The sequence below is a fragment of the Periplaneta americana genome, chromosome 7 (genome assembly GCF_040183065.1).
Source record: "Periplaneta americana isolate PAMFEO1 chromosome 7, P.americana_PAMFEO1_priV1, whole genome shotgun sequence".
Lineage (NCBI taxonomy): Eukaryota > Metazoa > Arthropoda > Insecta > Blattodea > Blattidae > Periplaneta > Periplaneta americana.
In genome coordinates this window covers 23,854,200-23,875,221 of record NC_091123.1, presented here as the reverse complement: position 1 = coordinate 23,875,221, position 21,022 = coordinate 23,854,200, and the positions used below count along the sequence as shown (strand labels likewise).

Below are 21,022 nucleotides of genomic sequence, written 5' to 3'. Positions count from 1 at the left end.
CTAATCAATTCTAAATGAATATTTATATTTAATTAAATTTTTTCTTTAATAGAAACTCTAGTTACGTAGGCTATCATTGAAAAATTTATTGGAAATGCAACAAACAATTTAGGCTACAACATAAATTACATTTTATAACAAATATAAATGATTATTAATTATGCAAATCAATGACTTCAGTGCAGTGGAGGATATATCTCCAGGGTGCTGTCAGGAACTTTTAATTTTCGGAAGACTTCTAAGGACTCCTGTGGGATTGTGCCTCTTACTACTACTACTACTACGATGGCATCACAGCCCAAAGTCGAGCCTTAGCCTCCTCAATTTTCTTCCTCCAACTCTCCCTGTCCTGTGCTAATCTTCTCCAGGCAGTTGTTCCGAGATAGTCCTGAGAATTAATCGTTACTGCATCTATCCATCTATTTTTGGGTCTTCCCATTGGTCTTTTACCATATATTTTCCCTTCTAAGATCTTCTTTGGTATTCTGTTCCCTTCCATCCGATAGACATGTCCGGCCCATTCAAGCCTCCTTAATTTGATGAAAGTAACAATATCGAAACTTCTATATAATTTATATAGCTCGTTATTATAACGTATTCTCCACTGCATATTTTCTTGCACCGGTCCAAAAATTCTTCTGAGTATTTGCGTTCAAATATACCTAGTTTAGCTTCTGTCTCCTTAGATAATGTCCAAGTTTCACTTGCATAACAGAGAATACTTCTAATAATTGTTTTGTATATTTTAAGTTTTGTTTCCTTGTGCACACAGTAAGAGTTCAATATTGCGCTTAATGCAAAATAGGCCTTATTGGCTGCAGTGATTCGACTCTGTACTTCAATTAATTCGTTAATGTTACCTGTCATTACTGTTCCAAGATATTTAAACTTCTCAGTTTCTTCAAACATGTTTATCGTCAGATTAGGAGGGTTGTATATATTCTGTTTATTTCTTATTTGTGTCATTCATTTGGTTTTACTTGCATTAATCTGCAACCCGATTTTAGCGGCTCCTTGTTCCAGGTCTTTATACACTTCTTCTATTGCTGTCAATGACCGTACCATAACATCCAAGTCATCTGCATATCCTACTATTTGAACGCTTTTGTAAACTAAAGTGCTGTTAGGATCTATACCTGTCTGTGTTATCACCCAATGTAAAGCAAGATTGAAGAGCATTGGTGCTAGAGCATCCCCTTTTTTTCAGCCCATTATCAATATTAAATTGTTCTATTGAACCACCATATATCTTCACTTGAGCCATGGTTTCTGCCATGGTCATCTTGACGAGTCTGATTATCTTTGGATGTATCCCTTGATGAATCATAATTTTGTATAATCCTTGTCTATTAATGCTGTCATAAGCTGTTCTGAAATCTACAAACAAATGGTATAAGTTGAGATTATACTCCCAGAACTTTTCTGTCATGCCTTTAACAGTGTAAATTTGATCTATGGTCGACCTTCCTGCATGGAAGCCGGCTTGGTACTCGCCTATGATATTCTCGTATTGTGCCTCTTGCCCGAATCATAATTCCTATAATGTCCCATGTCTTGATGTTATATTTGATGGTTAAAAAACATGTGCCCTCAAGTCACAGGTCTACTAGTTGTATCTGATTTTTAAGCAATCCTGTGTTATTAAACAAGTAATATGTTTATGTAGTATGTTTATGCTATGTCATATAATAAGGGCGTGGGCCTGGGCCAGCATATGAAGTCGATAATGTCAGTAAGTTACCTCCACATACCTCAGACCACTGAGACTTTCTTCTGCTTGGCATATAGTATATAAGATTTAAAAAAAAAAAAATAGCTACAGTGCTAGCCTGTTGGCCTTTCATCCAAGTGAGTCTGGGCTCGATCCCCGGCCAGGTCGTGGTGGAATTTGTGGTGGACAAAGTAGACTTAGAGTGCTTTTCTCGGGATACTCCCATTTCCCTCTATCATTCCACGAACACACTTCGTTTCATCTATCATCTGCTATAGTAAAAATTGGCTGGGGTAGTATGGGTATTCGATGCTGATATTGGAAGGACTTGGGATCTATCAGCTACTTGTATACAGACGGGATTTGGCTCTATCAGGGGCTGAGACAGGATGGCCCACTTGTCAGCATCGACTGATCAGGAAGGACTTGAGGTTCCAGGCCCCTGGGGCTTATCAGGTTATTTGTCCGCGAAATGGGACCTGGCTCAATTAGGAGCTGAGGCAGGATGGCCAACCAGTCAGTGTTGGATTCATGAATTTCACCCAGGTCACTGTCAGACTTGGATGAACATCACATATAGGGGTGCCTAAGTGTATGGCCCGTTCCGGATCCAGCCCACGTAAAGCCAAGCCACAGAGCCGTGCATTTACTAATTTCGCTGTGAGAAAGCAATCATGTAGTTGGTTAGCTATTAAACTGTTAGATGCTGCGAGTGTACAAGGCTTTATCACTCGCCACTAAATTTAGAATGAGTGATGCTCGAGACAAGTGAAATACATTCGTGAGAATTTTTCCAGTAAACATAGATTGGGGAAACTTGTCTGTTTGTGGAGGCTAAACTTTTAAGCCATCAAAAATGATGTGTGGGAAAAAATTGTTACTGAAAGAACACAAATCATTATTTAATACCTTTGCTCTCAGTTGTTATTCTTGTACTATTTTTATTTTTGAATGAAAGACACAATTTAATATGGTATTAATTCTTGTATAATTTCTATTTTTGATCCAAAGACGTAATTTAATATAGAAATTTTTTAAGTTTCGTGTAGTGTACAGGATGAAAAATTTACAATTGTCATTGACCATTACACTTTTACTACGTCATACTGTGTTTGACCAATTAAAACAGTACAGAATGACGTGTTTCAACCAGTCATGACTGCTTATCCTACAATTTTTATCACCTCCATATCATTTGTTTTATCACCTCCCTAGCATTTGTTTCTTTGTTTGCCAACATTATACTTTCAATAATAATTGTACCTTTTAAAATGATTAATTAAAACTTTTTTATCATTTATCTTGTTTATATTGTTTAGATTATGTTATAGCTTCTGCTGTATGAGATTATGGATAGTTAATGTGTCAGAGATTGTTTAATATGTATTGATAATTGAAATAGAATGCAACTGTTTTAATAAAATGAAACTGAAAGAACAAAGCCTTCTTGACTAGTAATTGTCCATAGAGTTCAATGAAGATTGTATAGTTGGCACAACTCTTAACAAGGTAACAGCTAATCATAATACACTACTGCCATATAGCGGAATATAATATAATAAAAAAGGAACTGGCCACCCTACCCCATTATCTCCTGACTTAATTGCCTCATGAGTAATGCCTTATTGGTGTTACTTACGAGGTTCAAACCTGTTTTTGGACAGTTGACTAAACAACAAATACATTTTCAAGACAGTTCAGTATTTTAGTAAGTCAATTAATATTTTATTGTATTAGGGTACTTTATTCCTTCTAATCTTTAGCTATATACTTTCTTCTAATCTTTAGCTATATACTTTCTTCTATTTTTTAGCTATATACTTTCTTCTAATTGTGTAATAATCAATTAAATCCCATTCGAGTTTTAATTTTTCCTAGATAAATTGATGGCTCAGAACGAGACTGTTACAACTCAAAAAATTCACTTTTTGAGTTATTACCATCATTTGAACACTTGAATTGAGAACTATGCTATGCGAAAGTGTTAAAACTCTAAAAATTTCCTAGTGGGACATAAATGCACATTGTTGTGCCATGATTCTCTGATTTGCGATATAGAATGGAAAACTTTAAATGGCTCTACAGAAAAATCTCTATTTTTGAGTTGTGACAGTCTCGTTCTGAGCCATCAAAATCAACATTATAAATATCAATATTATATTACTTATCCTTCATATTCTCATAGAACATGTTTGTTGTTTAGTCAACTGCCTGAAGACAGGTCAGGTATCACAGGACATGTATCACAAGTGATACCAACATGACATCACTTATAACCCTAGCTAATTCATTAGGTTACAGTAAAGAGTACTGTAGGCTATGTGCGCTTCCGAGTAAAAATTTAAATGATTTCCAGTTGCTTGAAGTGAATCTCTTTTTATGCGAGCAGAGTTCCCTCGTTAACATGGTTTAGAGCACTCTTCGCTCGAAGGAAATGCCCTCGAATGTGGGACCTTCGAACGAATATGAGCGAGCAAAACATTTGCATTGCATTACTCTGCCAAGCCAAGATCATATGTGAAGTTCAGAGAAGAGAGAGGGTTGAAGTTTATACCCCACTATACTCCAGTAATATGCTGTATATTAAGCATGTTTTTCTGCGTGCACATCCGGATTTCAGTGATATATTGTGCCTTGTGATTATGTTGTTCTATGAAAAGATATCTAGCAAAGAGAAAATTAAATAAATTTAATCATAATATACCAGAACCTTCACTACGCGACAATCTTCTGCTATATAGCCAATGAGAAACAACTGCTAAAATGCTGGTATTATTCTTCTTAGACATTTCCTTCCATACAGTCTACCAGCATTACTTCTAACCATACATTTCATACATAGATGGCGACACTGTAAAACTACATATGAACAAAAACGAGTATTTACTCTGGACCAAAGTGTAGGAGATCGAGGACTATGACAAGGCTATGATGAGTTAGATGAGGGGGTAAATAAATGCAAAAACGCATTTCCCTCCAACCATACTGCCACTTCTCAAGTGCTGGCAACATTACTTCAATGATTTTCACTAGACTTTTCTAGTACAATGTCTCTAGCAGTCATTCACATCTTTTAATATACTTTCTTGGCTTCTGTTTCTTGTATAAAAGAAAACCTGGTATTTAGGGCGATTAGGTGGGTCACACATGTTCCTACAGAAAGGATCTTTCTCGCATCAATCCAGACAACCTCCTACCTGCATGCTATGCTCGGATATTCGCTTCTGAAGTTATGATAAATGTAAAACAACCGTAACCAAGTTAATATAGATACAGAATTATTATATTTTACACCAGTATGGCATTAAAGATATCAGTCAGTTACTCTGAATCGAAATAGTAAGATATTCTCTAAATAAATGCATGTCACAAAAATATATATAATATAATATAATATAATATACATATATGAATGAAGTGAATAGTGACGTTTTAGTAAGTCATAAACAAACACAACACTTTTAACAAATATTAAATTCTGACCATTCTGTTTGTGGAATGGCAGTCGCTTGTACTATACAGTGCACGGTTACGTCACTTCTGCAGTACAATGGCTCTCTTATTCTAGCCATACACTATGTCTTCCTCTCCTGCACAAAGTAACAACATAAGATCACAGCACCACTGTTTACGTTCCACATACAAAATGGTCACCTAGTACAGTTCCTCAAAATTTGCTTGGAAGTTTTTGTAGAAAACAAATTGATAAAATTCATTATAAATTACTTTTTTACAAAATTATTACAAACCCTTTTTTTTTAAATTGGTTATTTTACGACGCTTTATCAGCTGCTCTGGTTATCTAGCATCTGAGTGAGATGAAGGTGATAATGCTAGCGAAAAGAGTCCAGGGTTCAGCGCCGAAAGTTACCCAGCAATTGCTGTTAATGGGTTGAGGGAAAGCCCTGGAAAAAATCTCAACCAGGTAAATTGTCCCAACCAGGTTTTGAACCCGGGCCCACTCAGTTCATGGTCAGGGAGGTTAACCATTAGTCCACAGCGGTGGACACAAACTTTGATACTTCTTGGCTTCTCCCTTCTTTATAACTCCTCCTCTGTGACACTACAGCACACAAAGTGCCAGGGCCAAGTCGAATACATTCCATCTGATAGTTAACTGCATAACTACCGGATGGGATAGGGGTGCTGCATGGTCAGTGCTGCAAGCCCCTACAGATGTTATTTGGCTTGTCTTTGACTAATGTTCGCCAGTTCTCCAATCACGAGGCTGGGTGAACCCTGTTCCAGGCCCTGCGCTTTTGAAAAATTTCTTCGATATACTGGGAATCAAACCTGGCGCATCTTCATTTATAGTCAGGCATGTGAACTACTACACCAAGAAAGTGAGCCCATCTTCATGTACAAAAAAATATTCTTTCCAACTGTTTTTTTTAATTTGTTTATTTAACGACATTGTAGCAACTGTTTAGCATCAATGGCATTGTTGATAGCGAGATGGTATTTGGCAAGATGAGGCCGAGCATTCGCCATAAATTATCTGACATTTGCCGTGCAATTAATTAAAAGCAATGGATGAAGAAGAAATTATGTCACAGCTTCCTTGCTACAAAATATACGACGACCAAATAGCTTTTTGATGGCAATAGAATGAATCAGAAATGAGAACGGCAAAGTTAAAACTTTGCCAGCTCTTATGTTCCTATAAAATTGTACAAAACTATTTTATATTACAATTTGAACTTATCTGAATTTTCAACATGACATTTAAATAAAAATCTTATGTCCCTGTTCTTGGGCTCCGGCAAGCTACTCGTTAATTGTGAATGCTCAAAATTTAAATTATTTTAACCATTTTTTCGTTCTCATTCTCGTTTCCATTCCCGGTTTATTGTGGACCAGCCTTTGGTCATTCTTTTTACAGAAAAATACAAAAAGAACATGTAGCATTTACACAGTTGTCTTCATGAAAATTAGTATGGCTCTTTGTGAAATTTCCATAACTTTCTTAGCCAGTCTTTCACTTTTAAGCAGAAATTAAGAGTGTAACTCTATTCTTGCTCGTCATAATGCCATGAATAAACCAATTTCATACTTGTATTTATGTGTACATGGCAAGACGAGTAATGCTATTGAATATTAAATGCCTTTACATGACTTAGTATCTTAGCAAACTACTTCCCTTGAAGAATTTTATTGAAATGTATAGTTGTAGACAGTCTATGCTTTGTGTTGCTACCCTTCATAGTGAATCATTTCCTGCCAACTTGGATTGCAAGTTATGAGATGCCACTGAGCATTGCTGTGGATGAAATTCCAACTTCTCCAATGTAAGTTGATGATGATTGACTTACAACCAGTTCTTTTATATTGAAAATTATGTTCGATTATTCATATTGTTTCATACTTTTGACTGCATGGAGTCACCAAAATATGTAACTGTTAATTCATTTAGGCCTAGTTGTACGAACACTGAATAAAGTCCTGTTAAAATTAGTTCCATAGTTAAGCTAGAAATGTGTTGTACGAACTTGGAATAGTGCATTATGTGGAGGATATCTTCCGGATAAGCTATTCCATGCTTTCAGCCACTGTTTAAGTGTTATCTAGAGAAAAAAAAATATAAAATTATAAAATGCCAGCAGCATTAGACATGAATCTCTGTCATTTGTACTTACATAATCTTATGCAAGCAGAAGAAGCATAAGGAATTCTGAACAGGTGATTTCGAAAATTCGCAGTTTTGTATCTTTTCTCTTTTATTAATAAAAACTCATAATTATACTTAACATTGCTTTAGCAAAGAAGGGCAGCACTGCTACTTACAGACCTGTTACTAAATCTACGTATTACTCTGTGAAAAGATTTATTAAATCTACATACTTGGACTTCAGCAAACAAAATTTGATAACACAATCTCAAGGGAAAAAATGGAACTCTCTGCATCATAATCCACAGTTAATTCCCGATTTACCACGAAAATCGTCTGTAGCTGCATTTAGATTGGCAACAGGCCATGATTGTTTGGCCAAACACCTGCGTAGAATTAGAATATATCAGTCCCCTAACTGCCCATTGTGCAACTCAAACCAAGAAATGGATTCAGAACACCTCAGAATCTGTGCTTCAGTGGCTGGCCATGATAATATCTTTGAAAAATATTGGAGTGCAAGAGGTCAAATGACTTTATTGTCAAATGCCTGGCATTAGAAAGCAACAACAACAACATACTTAACATAATGTTTGATGTACTTCGTTCTTACATGAATTGTCTTGTAAATGATGGCGGACAGCTGGATTTTAAAGCAGAAACTACTTTCTTGGTATCAGGGATGCTGTGAGGTTGTATTTCTATGAAAATCTTCAATCAACTTTTTGAGGCATCACAGAACTTAGAACTTTTTATAATAAGAAAGTAAAATTGAAGACCTAAAATTCTAAATGTGCTAAGTGCCAGTTTTTCAAATATCGTTTCATTCAATCTAAGGGAGAAACATCCATATGAGAATATCATACTAAATTGTCTTTGTCGTAGCTCAACTGTAAGTGACTCATTCGTGCGCCAATAGACGGTGTTGTAGGTATCTCAACATGCATTGCGCAGTGTGTTTTTATCAATATCTCAAAAAGTTGTTTTAGTCACTTAACACATTTAGAATATTAGATCCTCAATTGTACTTCACACGTATTGTATTGTATATTCATAGCCATCCCGCAACTTGTACACAACTAATACCTCTCTTGATTGTGCGCATATTTAACTAGATTTAAACAATTATAATAAAAAAAAGGTAACATGTTTAGTTCGCATTTGTGCATTTCTGTGGATTATGCACAGGTTCTATGTACAGTACTATTGTTTTATCTATGGAGACTTTCTGTATTCGATAGAAAGAGAATTGTTATGAACAATATTTATTTTATTACTGTGCTTGGGTCTTTTTTTTCAATGGTACTTTTCACTTGCAAAACATATACTCGAAATGTTGTTTTAACACAAATACTTTGTTATTGAATACATAGTATCTAACGGCACATAAAACGTGTGTACAATCACGGTCAGAAATACGAATATTCTCAAGTTCTGAACGTAGTAGTTATGTAAGCTGTTCTTTACATGTATGTAGCTATGTTTTAACCATGCTGGGTTTTGGGTAGGAAAATTAGGTTCTTTCTGACATTGATATCCCACTCTTCTTGTCTATAATTTTACATACGTGTTGGATATGTTGTGGTTTCAATAGTTGCAATATTATTTTCATTTGATAATTTGAAGTGTGGAAAGTGACCTTTCATATGGTTTTTGGTAGAATACTTTGATGCTTGATGTTGGTAGAAATATTATAGGGACCATAATATTTGAATGGCACAGATTTGTCGTAGTATCTTCATATAAATGATTTCATCATTCTTAACAATATTATTTATAATAATTATACAGGCTGTGTTGAAAAATCAATTCAGTTGTTTTGTTCGGATTCAAAATCAGTAACACTTTCATGTTGAGAATCGTGTTCCAGTCTGCTGACTGAATATTTCAAAACCATTTTTTAGCAGTGCGTCCATTTTAGCCTAATTGTTTACAGAAGAGGCTTTAGTCCAGAAGATCCCTACCCATTTACATGGCGCACAGATACTTCACATGTTAGTACCAACATTGGCAACTAAAAGCAATTTATTTTACTTTTGTTTTGACATGATTCTTTAAGTTGATACTACAATTTCTCTGTGCCATGTGAATGCGAATTTCCTCTTTCCCTAATACCTGTTCTGCTCCTCCAGGCTTACAATGGACACTGCTGGAACATGGTTACCCCCGGTTTGCACTGCCGTCGTGTCAAGCTAGTCTGTCGGTTCAGGCTTCATCCGCCTTCTGTGCTCCAGAGCCCCCTCCCAATCCGTCGACAGTTAGGAGGGATATCCCCCAGTACACAGGACATGCATATCAGCCTCATCAAATGCTGCCAATGTCCTCATGTGCGGTTATGAGCGCGTATGGACCTCCTTCCACAATACCTTCCAGCCCGTGCCCCAGTTCTTGTCCCAGCCCTTGCCCCAGTCCATGTCAGAGCCCAGTGTTTATGTCGTCTAGCTTGGGACAGAATTCGCCGACTCGCCGGAAACGCAGTATTAATCCACAGGCAGATGAGAATTTCTTGCGTGCTCTGGAAGCTGTTCGCTTCGGAGGCATTGGTTTCTGCAAAGCAGCCCGAATGTATGGAGTGAACAATAGAACACTCTGGCTTGAGTACAAGAAGCGAGGTTATCCAGTCACGAGACCTAGCCTCAAGGCTCGTGTGAAACAAGACCTGCCTACCTCCATGCCACCTCCACCTTCGAATCAGATGGAGCCACCTCCTCCAAATGTGACAGCGACACCTATCATGGGACCACCGCCACCCTCGATAAATATGGTCGCAGGATTTCTTGAGTCACATCAGGTTGAGTTTTCACACCCACAAGGATCACCGGCGCCTCCAAGGCAAGGGCCCCAAGATGATGCAGGCAATCTCAATGAGCCAACATCTAACTCTCACCATGGGATAAATAACAACTATAATCAAATATGAAAAGTAGCATTAATAATAATAACAATAAGCCTGCAAATTTAGTTTTGTGCTTTGAGTAAAGTAGAATTACACTGTGATATATAGACTTTGCCACTCATAGACTAAGAAGTAGCATTTATCAGTAATAGTTAATTATATTTTACATTTATGACCTAGAATTATCTTGTTAAATATGAGTATACAGAGCAACACGAAGTATCAACACAAACTAATTGTCTGTATTACATGGAATAACATACAAGTTTTATACAACATTCCATCTTATTATATATCTATTTACTTGGAGAGTTTTAAAGCGTTTCGAATTATGATTTTTATATAATCGTATTATATTCAAAGGTTGTTCAAAAGTCATGGCAACAATTTTTTTAAATTTACCATGAACTCAGAAGTTTTAAAATATTTCACAAAGAAGGTGACATTGCATATTTTGTAACAATACAATATAAGGCATACTTTCTTGCATGTAGAATGCGTTTGAGCACAAGAACGAGTGTTAGTGGTTTTCATCAACTCGAAAATGAACATCAGTTAACTGGAAGAGCCTTCATAGTTACCCTTGTTATGACATTGGAGATGGAAAGTACTACACCATCCTTCACTCTCTCATCCATAGTCTATGAGGCTATGACTTGAAGTGAAATAGTTTTGTAAGGGAAATGCCTTCTTAAATGAGAGAACATTCCCATTGCACTGTGAAGTGAAGGACAAGGTGTTCAGTTGAAAGTGTTTGCTGTCTTTTATGTTGCTGGAAGCAAGTAACAGATAATCTCAGTGACTACTTTGAAAATTGTCAATTTCCGTGTAACTCATATACAGTTAAAATTAAATAAAATGCGAGATGATTGCAAAATGTGTGTTGTTTGCTTGCACCCTGTATCTTCACACATGTCTAATCTTACTGCAACAATAGAAAGAACATGTACCTTTTGTGTGCATATTTTGACTTAAGTTGGCCGAAAGAATTTGATTTTCATGACTTTTAAATTAACCCTCGTGTGAACTTATAAAAGAGAAATCAGAAGTCTTCTGTCGTGGTGTAGCATGCCTGTCAAATGCATCCATTCTTCAAGACATGTGGCCATGTGAATAAAACCAAAGCAGTTGCTAGTAGCATTAATTTTTAGCAATCATCTGTGTTTAGCATTCAACCTTGTCATTAGCATTTCCCTCTTTTGAAGTATATAAAGTTTTACCAATATTTACGAGCAGAATCTGGAAAATTTCTAGCATCTGCTTGTTTGTTTGATCTTTTAAAATAATACATGTCAAAATTGTTAAATCAATAGTTGTGATCCTCTTTTTTGTTATTATTATTATTATTATTATTATTATTATTATTATTATTATTATTATTACTATTATTATTATTATTATTATTATTATTATTATTATTATTATTATTATTATTATTATTATTCATTGTTCGATACACTCTTTTAACACTTATAATCACAGAATAACTTTCTGATATCTTTACGGTGTTAACTTTTGCAATTTACCTGGCTGACTAGTTTCAAAGTGGTATCCTTCATTGTCCAAAGTCTAGTGAAGATCCCGTGCTGTCTTCTGGTTTCTTATTGTGATGAGGTATGTTCATGATTGTGTCGAAAAGGATGTTTTGAAATTCAGTTGAGCATTCAGGATGTGATGTGGGTGTGTTTTTGTATGTTTATAAATTTCATATTGTTCTAGGGTGTTAAGTCTCTGATGAAAGATGAGTGAAACGGAGAAAAATTCTCTCCGGCAACGGCTTTTGAACCCGGGTTTTCAGCTCTACGTGCTGATCCTCTATCCACTAAGCCACACCGGATTCCCATCCCGATGTCAGAACCCAAAAGGTGGAACTTAAACTGTGAGGATTCGATCTGACATCGGGATGGGAATCCGGTGTGGCTTAGTGGATAGAGCGTCAGCACATAGAGCTGAAAACCCGGGTTCAAATCCTGGTGCCGGAGAGAATTTTTCTCCATTTCACTCATCTTTCATCGTATGATGACGCAGAATATCTGCATGGAAATATCATATGTACTTCGGTATATCATAATAATATATGTTAAGTTTCTGGTTTTTTGGTTGGATGTGTAGAATTTTCATATCAGTATCTATGTCATATCACAACCATAACTAACCCACACAACGATTCAACCTATCCAGAACACATCACAAACTCCAATCACAACTACAGCAACATAGACACTGACATGAAAATACTACACATCCAACCAAAAAACCAGAAACTTAACATTCTAGAACAATATGAAATTTATAAACATACAAAAACACACCCACATCACATCCTGAACACTCTACTGAATTTGAAAATACACACCCTTTTCGACACAATCATAAACACACCTCACGACAGGAAACCAGAAGACAGTGTGAGATCTTCATTAGGCTTCGGACAATGAAGGATACCATTTCGAAACTAGTCAACCAGGTAAATTTCATAAGGTAACACAGTAAAGATATCATAAAGTAATTCAGTGATCCTCTTTTGTTTTTCCTCTTACCTTCAGAAAGTGAACATGAAGGTAATAATTTTTTAGAGACATTCATCAACTGCAATTTAATTCTGTGTTGGGTAAATGAAAAATAGTAGTACTTAATAAGTCTCAATTGCCAGAACTATAAGATGACAAAGAAAAAGTTTTGTCAGATATGTTAGGAGATTATCAGGCAATGTTTGGCAAAGCCAGAACATCGAAGCAACTTAAAAAAAATTAATAATGTGAAAACTGAAATTAGGAAGAAAACAGAAGTGCTACAGACAATTGTGATAATCCAATCTCTGAATTCCTGCAACTCCTTACTTGCATAAAAGGCGCCATTCTTAACAAATAGGAGCAAACTTGAAAATATTCAAGCAGTTGCTAGAAGAACTGAGCAGAACTTTGTTTTTATTCACTTTATTTAAGTAAATACTGAAAAATCTTGAGACTCTTGTTGCAGTTTATTCTCTGCTAGAAACCATGTGGCACTTGTTGTTTTAGAAAAGATTTTGACTTTAACTTTATTCACTAAAAGAGAAAGTTTGACTTAAAAAAGTCTAGTAAAAGCAATTAAGTTTTATTAACATTTCTCATTGACATGAGATTGAGGAATTCTCATTGATTTTTTGCCTCACAAAACGTATTTTGTCAAAACATACTTTTCAAACTATAGTTCATATAGTACTGTATTAGAAAAATATTAATTTATATCAGTAATACGTTGCAGTATTTATGACGAGTGTAAGATCACGGTTCACAGGTTGAGAACTACTAGCATAGAGGGTTCTTTCTCGAGGCTGAAACTTTAAAATTTTTACTGTTTTCACCAAGTCCTCGAGCTGCTGATAAATTTATTATCGAATGCTATTGAAAAGCTTTTCATATGAATATGTGTTTAGCACTGTCAAAAATTTGAATAGACAGAATGCAGAAATATTTCATCGACAAATTTGTGAGGCAGTAGATATTAAGGTAAGTATTTCTTCATTAATCATAACTGAAATGTCCGTTTTTGTCAATAGTGGCTTAGGTGTTGTGCTTGAGGTTAATACAAGTGTTACAGATAAGTTGTTTATGGCAACAAACCAAATGCAGGAGCAAAAGAGAGTTCAGATACTCGTATATGTATTTTTTTTTCACAATGGTCCTTTTTATTTTTTATTGGGTTATTTTACGATGCTGTATCAACATCTAGATTATTTAGCGTCTGAATGAAATGAAGGTGATAATGCTGGTGAAATGAGTCCGGGGTCCAGCACCGAAAGTTACCCAGCACTGGCTCGTATTGGGTTGAGGGAAAACCCCAGAAAAAACCTCAACCAGGTAACTTGCCCCGACCGGGATTCGAACCCGGGCCACCTTGTTTTGCGGCCAGACACGCTGACTGCCAATGGTCCTTTAATAACAGAACAAAAGGAAATGTTACAGTAAAGAATGAAAGAAAACATACATATTTACAGAACATTGTAAAATTTACTAAATTTGTTCAAATTGAAATCCACCAGCTTGATTGCTTGCATTGCACACCAGCATATCACGTACAGGTGGAACATCCATGGCATTTATTAGGTTTTTCAAAAGTAAGAGGTACTTTAAATTGCTTATATCTTTGTTAGTTTCTATAGGACTACAATCTTAAAAATTCTGACATTGTCTTATTACACTATAAATGGAACTTCTTTATGCAGCATCCATTGCCATAACTTAATTGTAATTGTTACATTGTACATCGTGCTCCTCTTATATGGAGGAACAGTATAAAGGAGAACAGGTTTCGCCGCTCTTAGCCGGCCGGCTATGCATGTGGAGGTGAGCACTCAAGGCTTCATTGTGACTTGAACTCTTGCAAACATGGCACGTGTTTCTTAGGTGATGCAGTACAGTACGTATTAAGTGAAATGGGTTAATTCGGGTACTGGTATTCTGTTCCCCACAAAGTATTCATTTATGATTCATACGTCCATATAGAATCTGCGAGTGCCATAAGGAGATTAGGCAAAAACGTATTACGACAAACGCCAGTAGGGGAAGTTATCCCCACCCGCGCCGCTCGGCACCTCGCTCGCATGCTCTCTTTCTCTCTACTGTCTCTCTCTACTGTCTCTCTCTACTATCTGTCCCGCTTCGATGGATCACTGCCTACCACAACGCATTAGACAACTGTCCACAACCACAATGCAATACGCATTAAACAATACGCATTAGACAACTGTCCACAACATGTACTATTAACACAACACAACACAATGTAATCTGGTTTTCATTAAACAACACTCACCTGTTAACTTTGCACTGTCCTCGAAGTAACACAATAATCACCAGAGCCTCGTTTGCTGTTATCAGGACCCGCCAATTTCAGGAAGAAGTACATGTCTTTGGTACGGCTCATCACTACACGTGGTTCCGTCTGTACAAGAAGCTGGACACGGACACAATGAAGCCCCACCAGCGCGCGTTAACACTTATGCCACCCCCGTAGTCAACCCCTACCAAGCTACAGTCACAAGCCCGCCAGTTTCTACCCACGCCATTCGGTCATTCTCCCCCCGCGCCATTCCATCATTGTCTCCCGTTATGAATCCTTGCAACAACCCTTGGACGATACTGCAAGATGTTTTAGGCTAAGACATATCCAGCGACACACATTGCATTTCTACAATAGGTTATGGCAGTTCCCTTAAACATAAATAGATTCATTTTCCCTTCTACCCCCCAACTCGCCTCGGTAGCCGAGAGGTCTAAAGCGTGAACAAAAAGCGTGCGTTTAGGTTTAGTTACGAACTTTCTCGGATCGAATCTCTCCCCCTGCGAAGTCGTAAGAAAAAAAAAAGAGAGAGACATGAAGCAAGGAACAGAGAAGGAGAGGCTGGAGGGAGAGAGAGAGAGAGGAGAGACAGACAGGACGAAGTTCCTCTTTTGCTTCGTAGATGTCGTTACTCTTTTTTGTTCCACTTTCCTACACTAGATGTCACCCCACCCTAAACCCCTATTTCCACTCTTTCCCGCTAGGGGGTGTGGTGAGCTTGTAGGGGAAAAGTGGAAAGGGGACGTGGGCGGAGCTTTGTGTTCACCGTATTACGTTTTTTCCGGAGATTATTTCAAGAGAGATTTCCTGATGTTCAAGTTCCGGGTCGAACTATAATTCATAGATTAGTAAATAAATTACGTGACATGGGAAGTCTTCTTGATAAGAAACATAATAAACCACGTACAGTAGCCTACTCACAGAAAAAAATCTAGATGACATTGGACACACTCTGGAAAGTCGCCTAGAAAATTACTTCGTCTTTTTCAGCAAATGAAAATTTCCTATGGCTCTATTCGAATGGCTACAAAGTAACTTTGAGAGGACACCAATCAAAATTCTTTAGCCAAATTTTTCTTGCCAATAAAATTTGCTTCACAGACAGATATCACTACAGGCTGCCATCACCTTGACTGAGATGGCAGAGGCTTTTGACAAAGTAGAAAATAATATAGTGGATACAGTAAGTTAGACTGGATAACATATGGACCTTAAAATAAAAACAGTCAAATGTAATGTGAAAGATAGTAGAATTGTTTTCTGTTTTATTTTGGGACATTTCACATTTGCAAAGTTTGCAGTGTTAAGAAAGGATACTGGTAATTAGGTCTGTTTCTACAGTGTCATAAATTATAGCCTACCTAACTAGGGTTTCTATTTTAAAAAATTTAATTAAATATAAATATTCATTTACAATTGATTAGGAGGCCGATTATTAAACCCTCGTTGGGACAGCTATCAAATATCTATATCTTTAAGTTGATTCAACTGTGTAAAGACTGCATTCTCCACACATTAGTTTATTTTTATTATTATTATTATTATTATTATTATTATTATTAGCCAATGGGTGTCTTGAAATATTTAACATATCTTTATCATTTTTGTTTCATTCTCTGTTTCAAACTGTTTTCATTCATTAGGTATATTTATATTTAAACAGTGCCATTGTTTTATGTAATTTTTACTGTCAGCTTCAAATTCAGTGTTAATTTAAATTGATTCATTTCGATACCAAGACTAATTCAGTTCACATCTGTTATCTACAAGTATTAACATCATAAAACATCTTCAATAGAGATTTTAATCTTGTATTTTATAGTATAATAAAATAAGTGTGCTGTCTTTGCAAAATATGTGTTTTATTCCCTATTTGTACTATTTCTTTCAAGTCTCATCATCGTATGAAAAAAAAAAACAGTAAAAAGTGAATATTTGTAGACTTGGCAAAACATGTACTGCGCATGTGGTTAAATGTAAATGGGCAAACTTTTAAGATTAATTTCCTCGTGAATAAGAACTTTCATATTCATTTTGTTCTTATTTCTGTCTTGGTCCTAAATAACTAAATAATTCCTATTTGTAACAATTTATTTTAAGTAAACTTGGCATTAAGGTATGGCTTTCAATGACGTTTCAACAGCGTAGATTCGGCTTCTTATTTCTTAAAAATACGAAATTGTTAGTTTTTTATCGTGTATCAATCACATCATCAAACACTATTTAAAAAAATATATATGATAGTTTATGAAGACGAATTTTAATCCCTTAAATGACAACAAGCAAGAATGGAAAGTACGATTTCGTGCTATATCTTATAATAATAATAATAATAATAATAATAATAATAATAATTTCTGCCCTTGTACTTAAAAATAAATAATTATCAGACAAAATATTTCTCCCTCATTTTCCATTATGTAATGTTTTCATTAACAAGATTAGTTTTTGTACAGTTTAGCTATAGAACAGAGTTCTTAATCCTATTTTACGAATCTAGAAATGCAAATAGTATGTTAGTTAGTAGGCCAGAGGAAAAAAGACCTTTGGGGAGACCGAGACATAGACAGGAGAATAATATAAACATGGATTTGAGGGAGCTGGAATATGATGGTAGAGGCTGGATTAATCTTGCTCAGGATAGAGACCGATGGCGGACTTACAGTATGTGAGGGCAGCAATGAACCTCCGGCTTCCTTAAAAGCCATAAAGTAAATATTTCCACTGTGAAAATTATTGAGAATATCTAATTTCCATATAATTTCACATCTTACCAATTTCGAGATGAGATCACAGTATGATGTCCAGATGTTTTTCCCTCTCCTTAACTGTATGTAACTTTGTAAAAGAACTGAAAAGACTAGAGTATTGGTTTGTCAGGGTTCTCATATATGTAAGCAAATTTCTTACATCACTTGATATTTTCAGAAATTCATGTAGGCCTAGTTTTGACTTGAATACATCTTTAAAATCAGACCAACACATGGGGTAACATTTGCAGGGTTATCCACTCTGGCAATATAACTTCGTGACTAATAATACAATGGAAGTAAATGTCTCGTTCGATTGGGTAAACGATTACGATGCGAGCATGACCTTGAGTTGGTCATGTGAGGCATGGATGGGGACTCATGGCGACTGGTTACCATTTTGGGGTGGGTGAAAATTTCTGATAATTTTATAAAACTTGTGTGTCCTTTCATGTATTACATTTTAGTAAGATTATGAGTGAAGACATATTTTCCTCCTTGAATTTTATTTCATATGCTGTAAAATTTAAGGTAATTTCTCTACCTTTGTTAATGTAAAAACAGTGACAGTGATTAGTTGATGCGGTATGTCACCATCATCATTTATAGCTGAGGGACATTAATGGTTTGTAAACAATGAACACAGACATAAAATTTTATATGAATAAAGTACATTCGAAATAATTCCTAAGTGAATCATTAGAAGTAGTTTTAAGAATAAGCCTACCTATCATGCAATATCTTTGAACATGCATGGATTTCTGATCATTATGAGAAATGAACATACAAAAGTTCGCATTTTTGTGTGTTTATTGTGCACCAAAAAGTATAAAATTATCTAGTGATTCACATAGGACATACATTAGTTGCTATTTGCTTGAATATGTATATATTACAATGCCATTTTTAGAATACCAGCAGTGACATGGGCAGTAATTCTTGCTAGAAAAGCAGGCAAGGATGATTTTTTTTTACTACAGTGAATCCCCGTGAACATTGTCAGTGTTTCTGTTAGCCGACCAGTGGCATGTCCTCTCCTGTTACCGCCACTCCTTGCATCCACAAACTCACAGTGCTTTGGCTGATTAAAACTTATGCACTATGTTATATTGTTAACATTCGATACTCACTCTGGAAGTATTGGAAGTATTGCCCATCTTGTGTGGTACATAATTTACAGAACCTGTTTCATTAAACCGATTCATTAAATATAGTATTGTTTTCTACATTTATCTGATACTTTTATTTTATTTAGAACATTGTATCTCATATTGCTAGTGGGAATAACGATATTAGAAAGTTTTTTTTATTAAATATTTTCACTATTTAATACGAGAAAAATTCGTACTGGCACTGGGGATCGAACCCAGGACCTCTCAGCTCTGCGTGCTGAGCGCTTTTCCAACTGAGCTATGCCGGGACACGATCCACGGCGCTGGCCGAGCCCCTCACGTAATGCTTTTTTACGGCCTTACTACCTGCATTTGAGACGATACAAGTCATATATGCAGGAGCGCATATTTTAAATGACTTTGTGGCCATATTCGACAGAAGTTCGTGACAACTGTTAACAGTATACATCACATATTCATTTGTATGAGGCCTCGCCCATCTCATTGAATACTACATGGCTATTATGAAATAGCCAATATGTATTATTACTATTTAATACAGGAAAAATTCGTACTGGCACCGGGGATCAAACCCAGGACCTCTCAGCTCTGCGCACTGAATGCTCTTTCCAACTGAGCTATGCCGGGACATGATCCACGGCGCTGGCCGAACCCCTCTCGTAATGCTTTTTTACGGCCTTACTACCTGCATTTGAGACGATACAAGTCATATATGCAGGAGCGCATATTTTAAATGACTTTGTGGCCATATTCAACATCAGTTCGTGACAACTGTTAACAGTATACATCATATATTGTTCGATCCCCGGTGTTGGTACGAATTTTTCTCGTATTAAATAGTAATAATACATATTGGCTATTTCATAATAGCCGTGTAATATTCAATGAGGTGGGCGATACCTCATACAAATGAATATGTGATAAATATTTTCCTTGTTCCCAGCTGCTGTTTCCATATATTGTATGTACCATGTAAATAATTTCTGTCGTGATGTATATTTTATCTGGAGAGATCACACTCAACAACTTTGTCAGAAACAATTTATCTGTTTCTTGCGCCATAGTAGTTCTAAGAATTGTTTATGTGAACTTGAAACACACAAGACTTAAAAAATACGCTGATTTCCTTGAAAGTATAATTCATATGAGTTTCTTTACCAAAAGCTATGCCACCACGAAGCAAGAGTTTCCATTGCTATTCTACTTGCTTGCATAGCTTAAAAATGACACTGTAACCCCATCAACTGATAGACATCTTCAAGATCGTATGACTTGAGGCTTTCCCGGCGTTTGATATAGAATAACTCTTCTCGGGTTCTCAGCCAGGTGAGTTGGAGATTAGCTTCCAAGCTTTTGACGGCTAGCTCTGCCATCTTCTTCAGGGATGAAGTGATGTGGGACCACGTCTAGCCGGTATATATGCAAAAGTAGGGCTTCCCGCTGCGGGCCAATCAGGAGCTAGTTCCTAGTCCCGACCGCCAGGCGCACTCTGGTTGGTGGACACGGCAGCCAATCAGGAGCTACTTGCTGGTCCAGACTGTCTGCCGTGTGCTGGTGGTCCAGCTGAGTACGGCATGGAAACCTGCCATCAATATGCTTAGACCACCAGCACACGGCAGACAGTCGGGACCAGCAAGGAGCTCCTGATTGGCTGACATGTCCACCAACCAGAATGCGCCTGGCGGTCGGGACAGGGAACTAGCTCCTGATTGGCCCGCAGCGGGAAGCCCTACTTTTGCATATATACCGGCTAGACGTGGTCCCACATCACTTCGTCCCTGAAGAAGATGGCAGAGCTAGCCGTCGAAAGCTTGGAAGCTAATCTCCAACTCACCTGGCTGAGAACCCGAGAAGAGTTATTCATCTTCAAGATCGTTTCTTATCTATTCTTATAAGAATTCGATCCTTTTTTCTGCACTTTCTGCTAGTTTTGTTTTGTGGACATTTGCACTTTTCTGATGGCAAGAAAATCCGAAAATGGAGTATTGTCTGAAATTGAATTGCGAAACACTTGTAACGAAAGGCTTAGGTCTTGGTGGCAACCCTACAACAATACAAATTAATTAACAGAGTATTGTACATTTTATTACTGTTGGCATG

The 21,022-nt window shown here is 36.5% G+C and overlaps 1 protein-coding gene across 2 annotated transcripts in view; it reads left to right on the top strand.

The window, feature by feature from the left end:
* The window catches only part of BtbVII (BTB-protein-VII), a 67,919-nt gene that overhangs the window by 15,568 nt on the left and 31,329 nt on the right, over nucleotides 1–21,022 (top strand). Inside the window, exon 7 of one of the 2 annotated variants that reach the window (XM_069830432.1) lies at nucleotides 9,452–11,092. The exons of the other annotated variant lie outside the window; for it this stretch is intronic. Within the exon in view, the coding sequence (XP_069686533.1) occupies nucleotides 9,452–10,239 (788 nt within the window). The 3' untranslated portion in view covers nucleotides 10,240–11,092. Of the gene's footprint in view, nucleotides 1–9,451; nucleotides 11,093–21,022 lie in introns of those variants that run through there. 2 annotated transcript variants of the gene reach the window in all.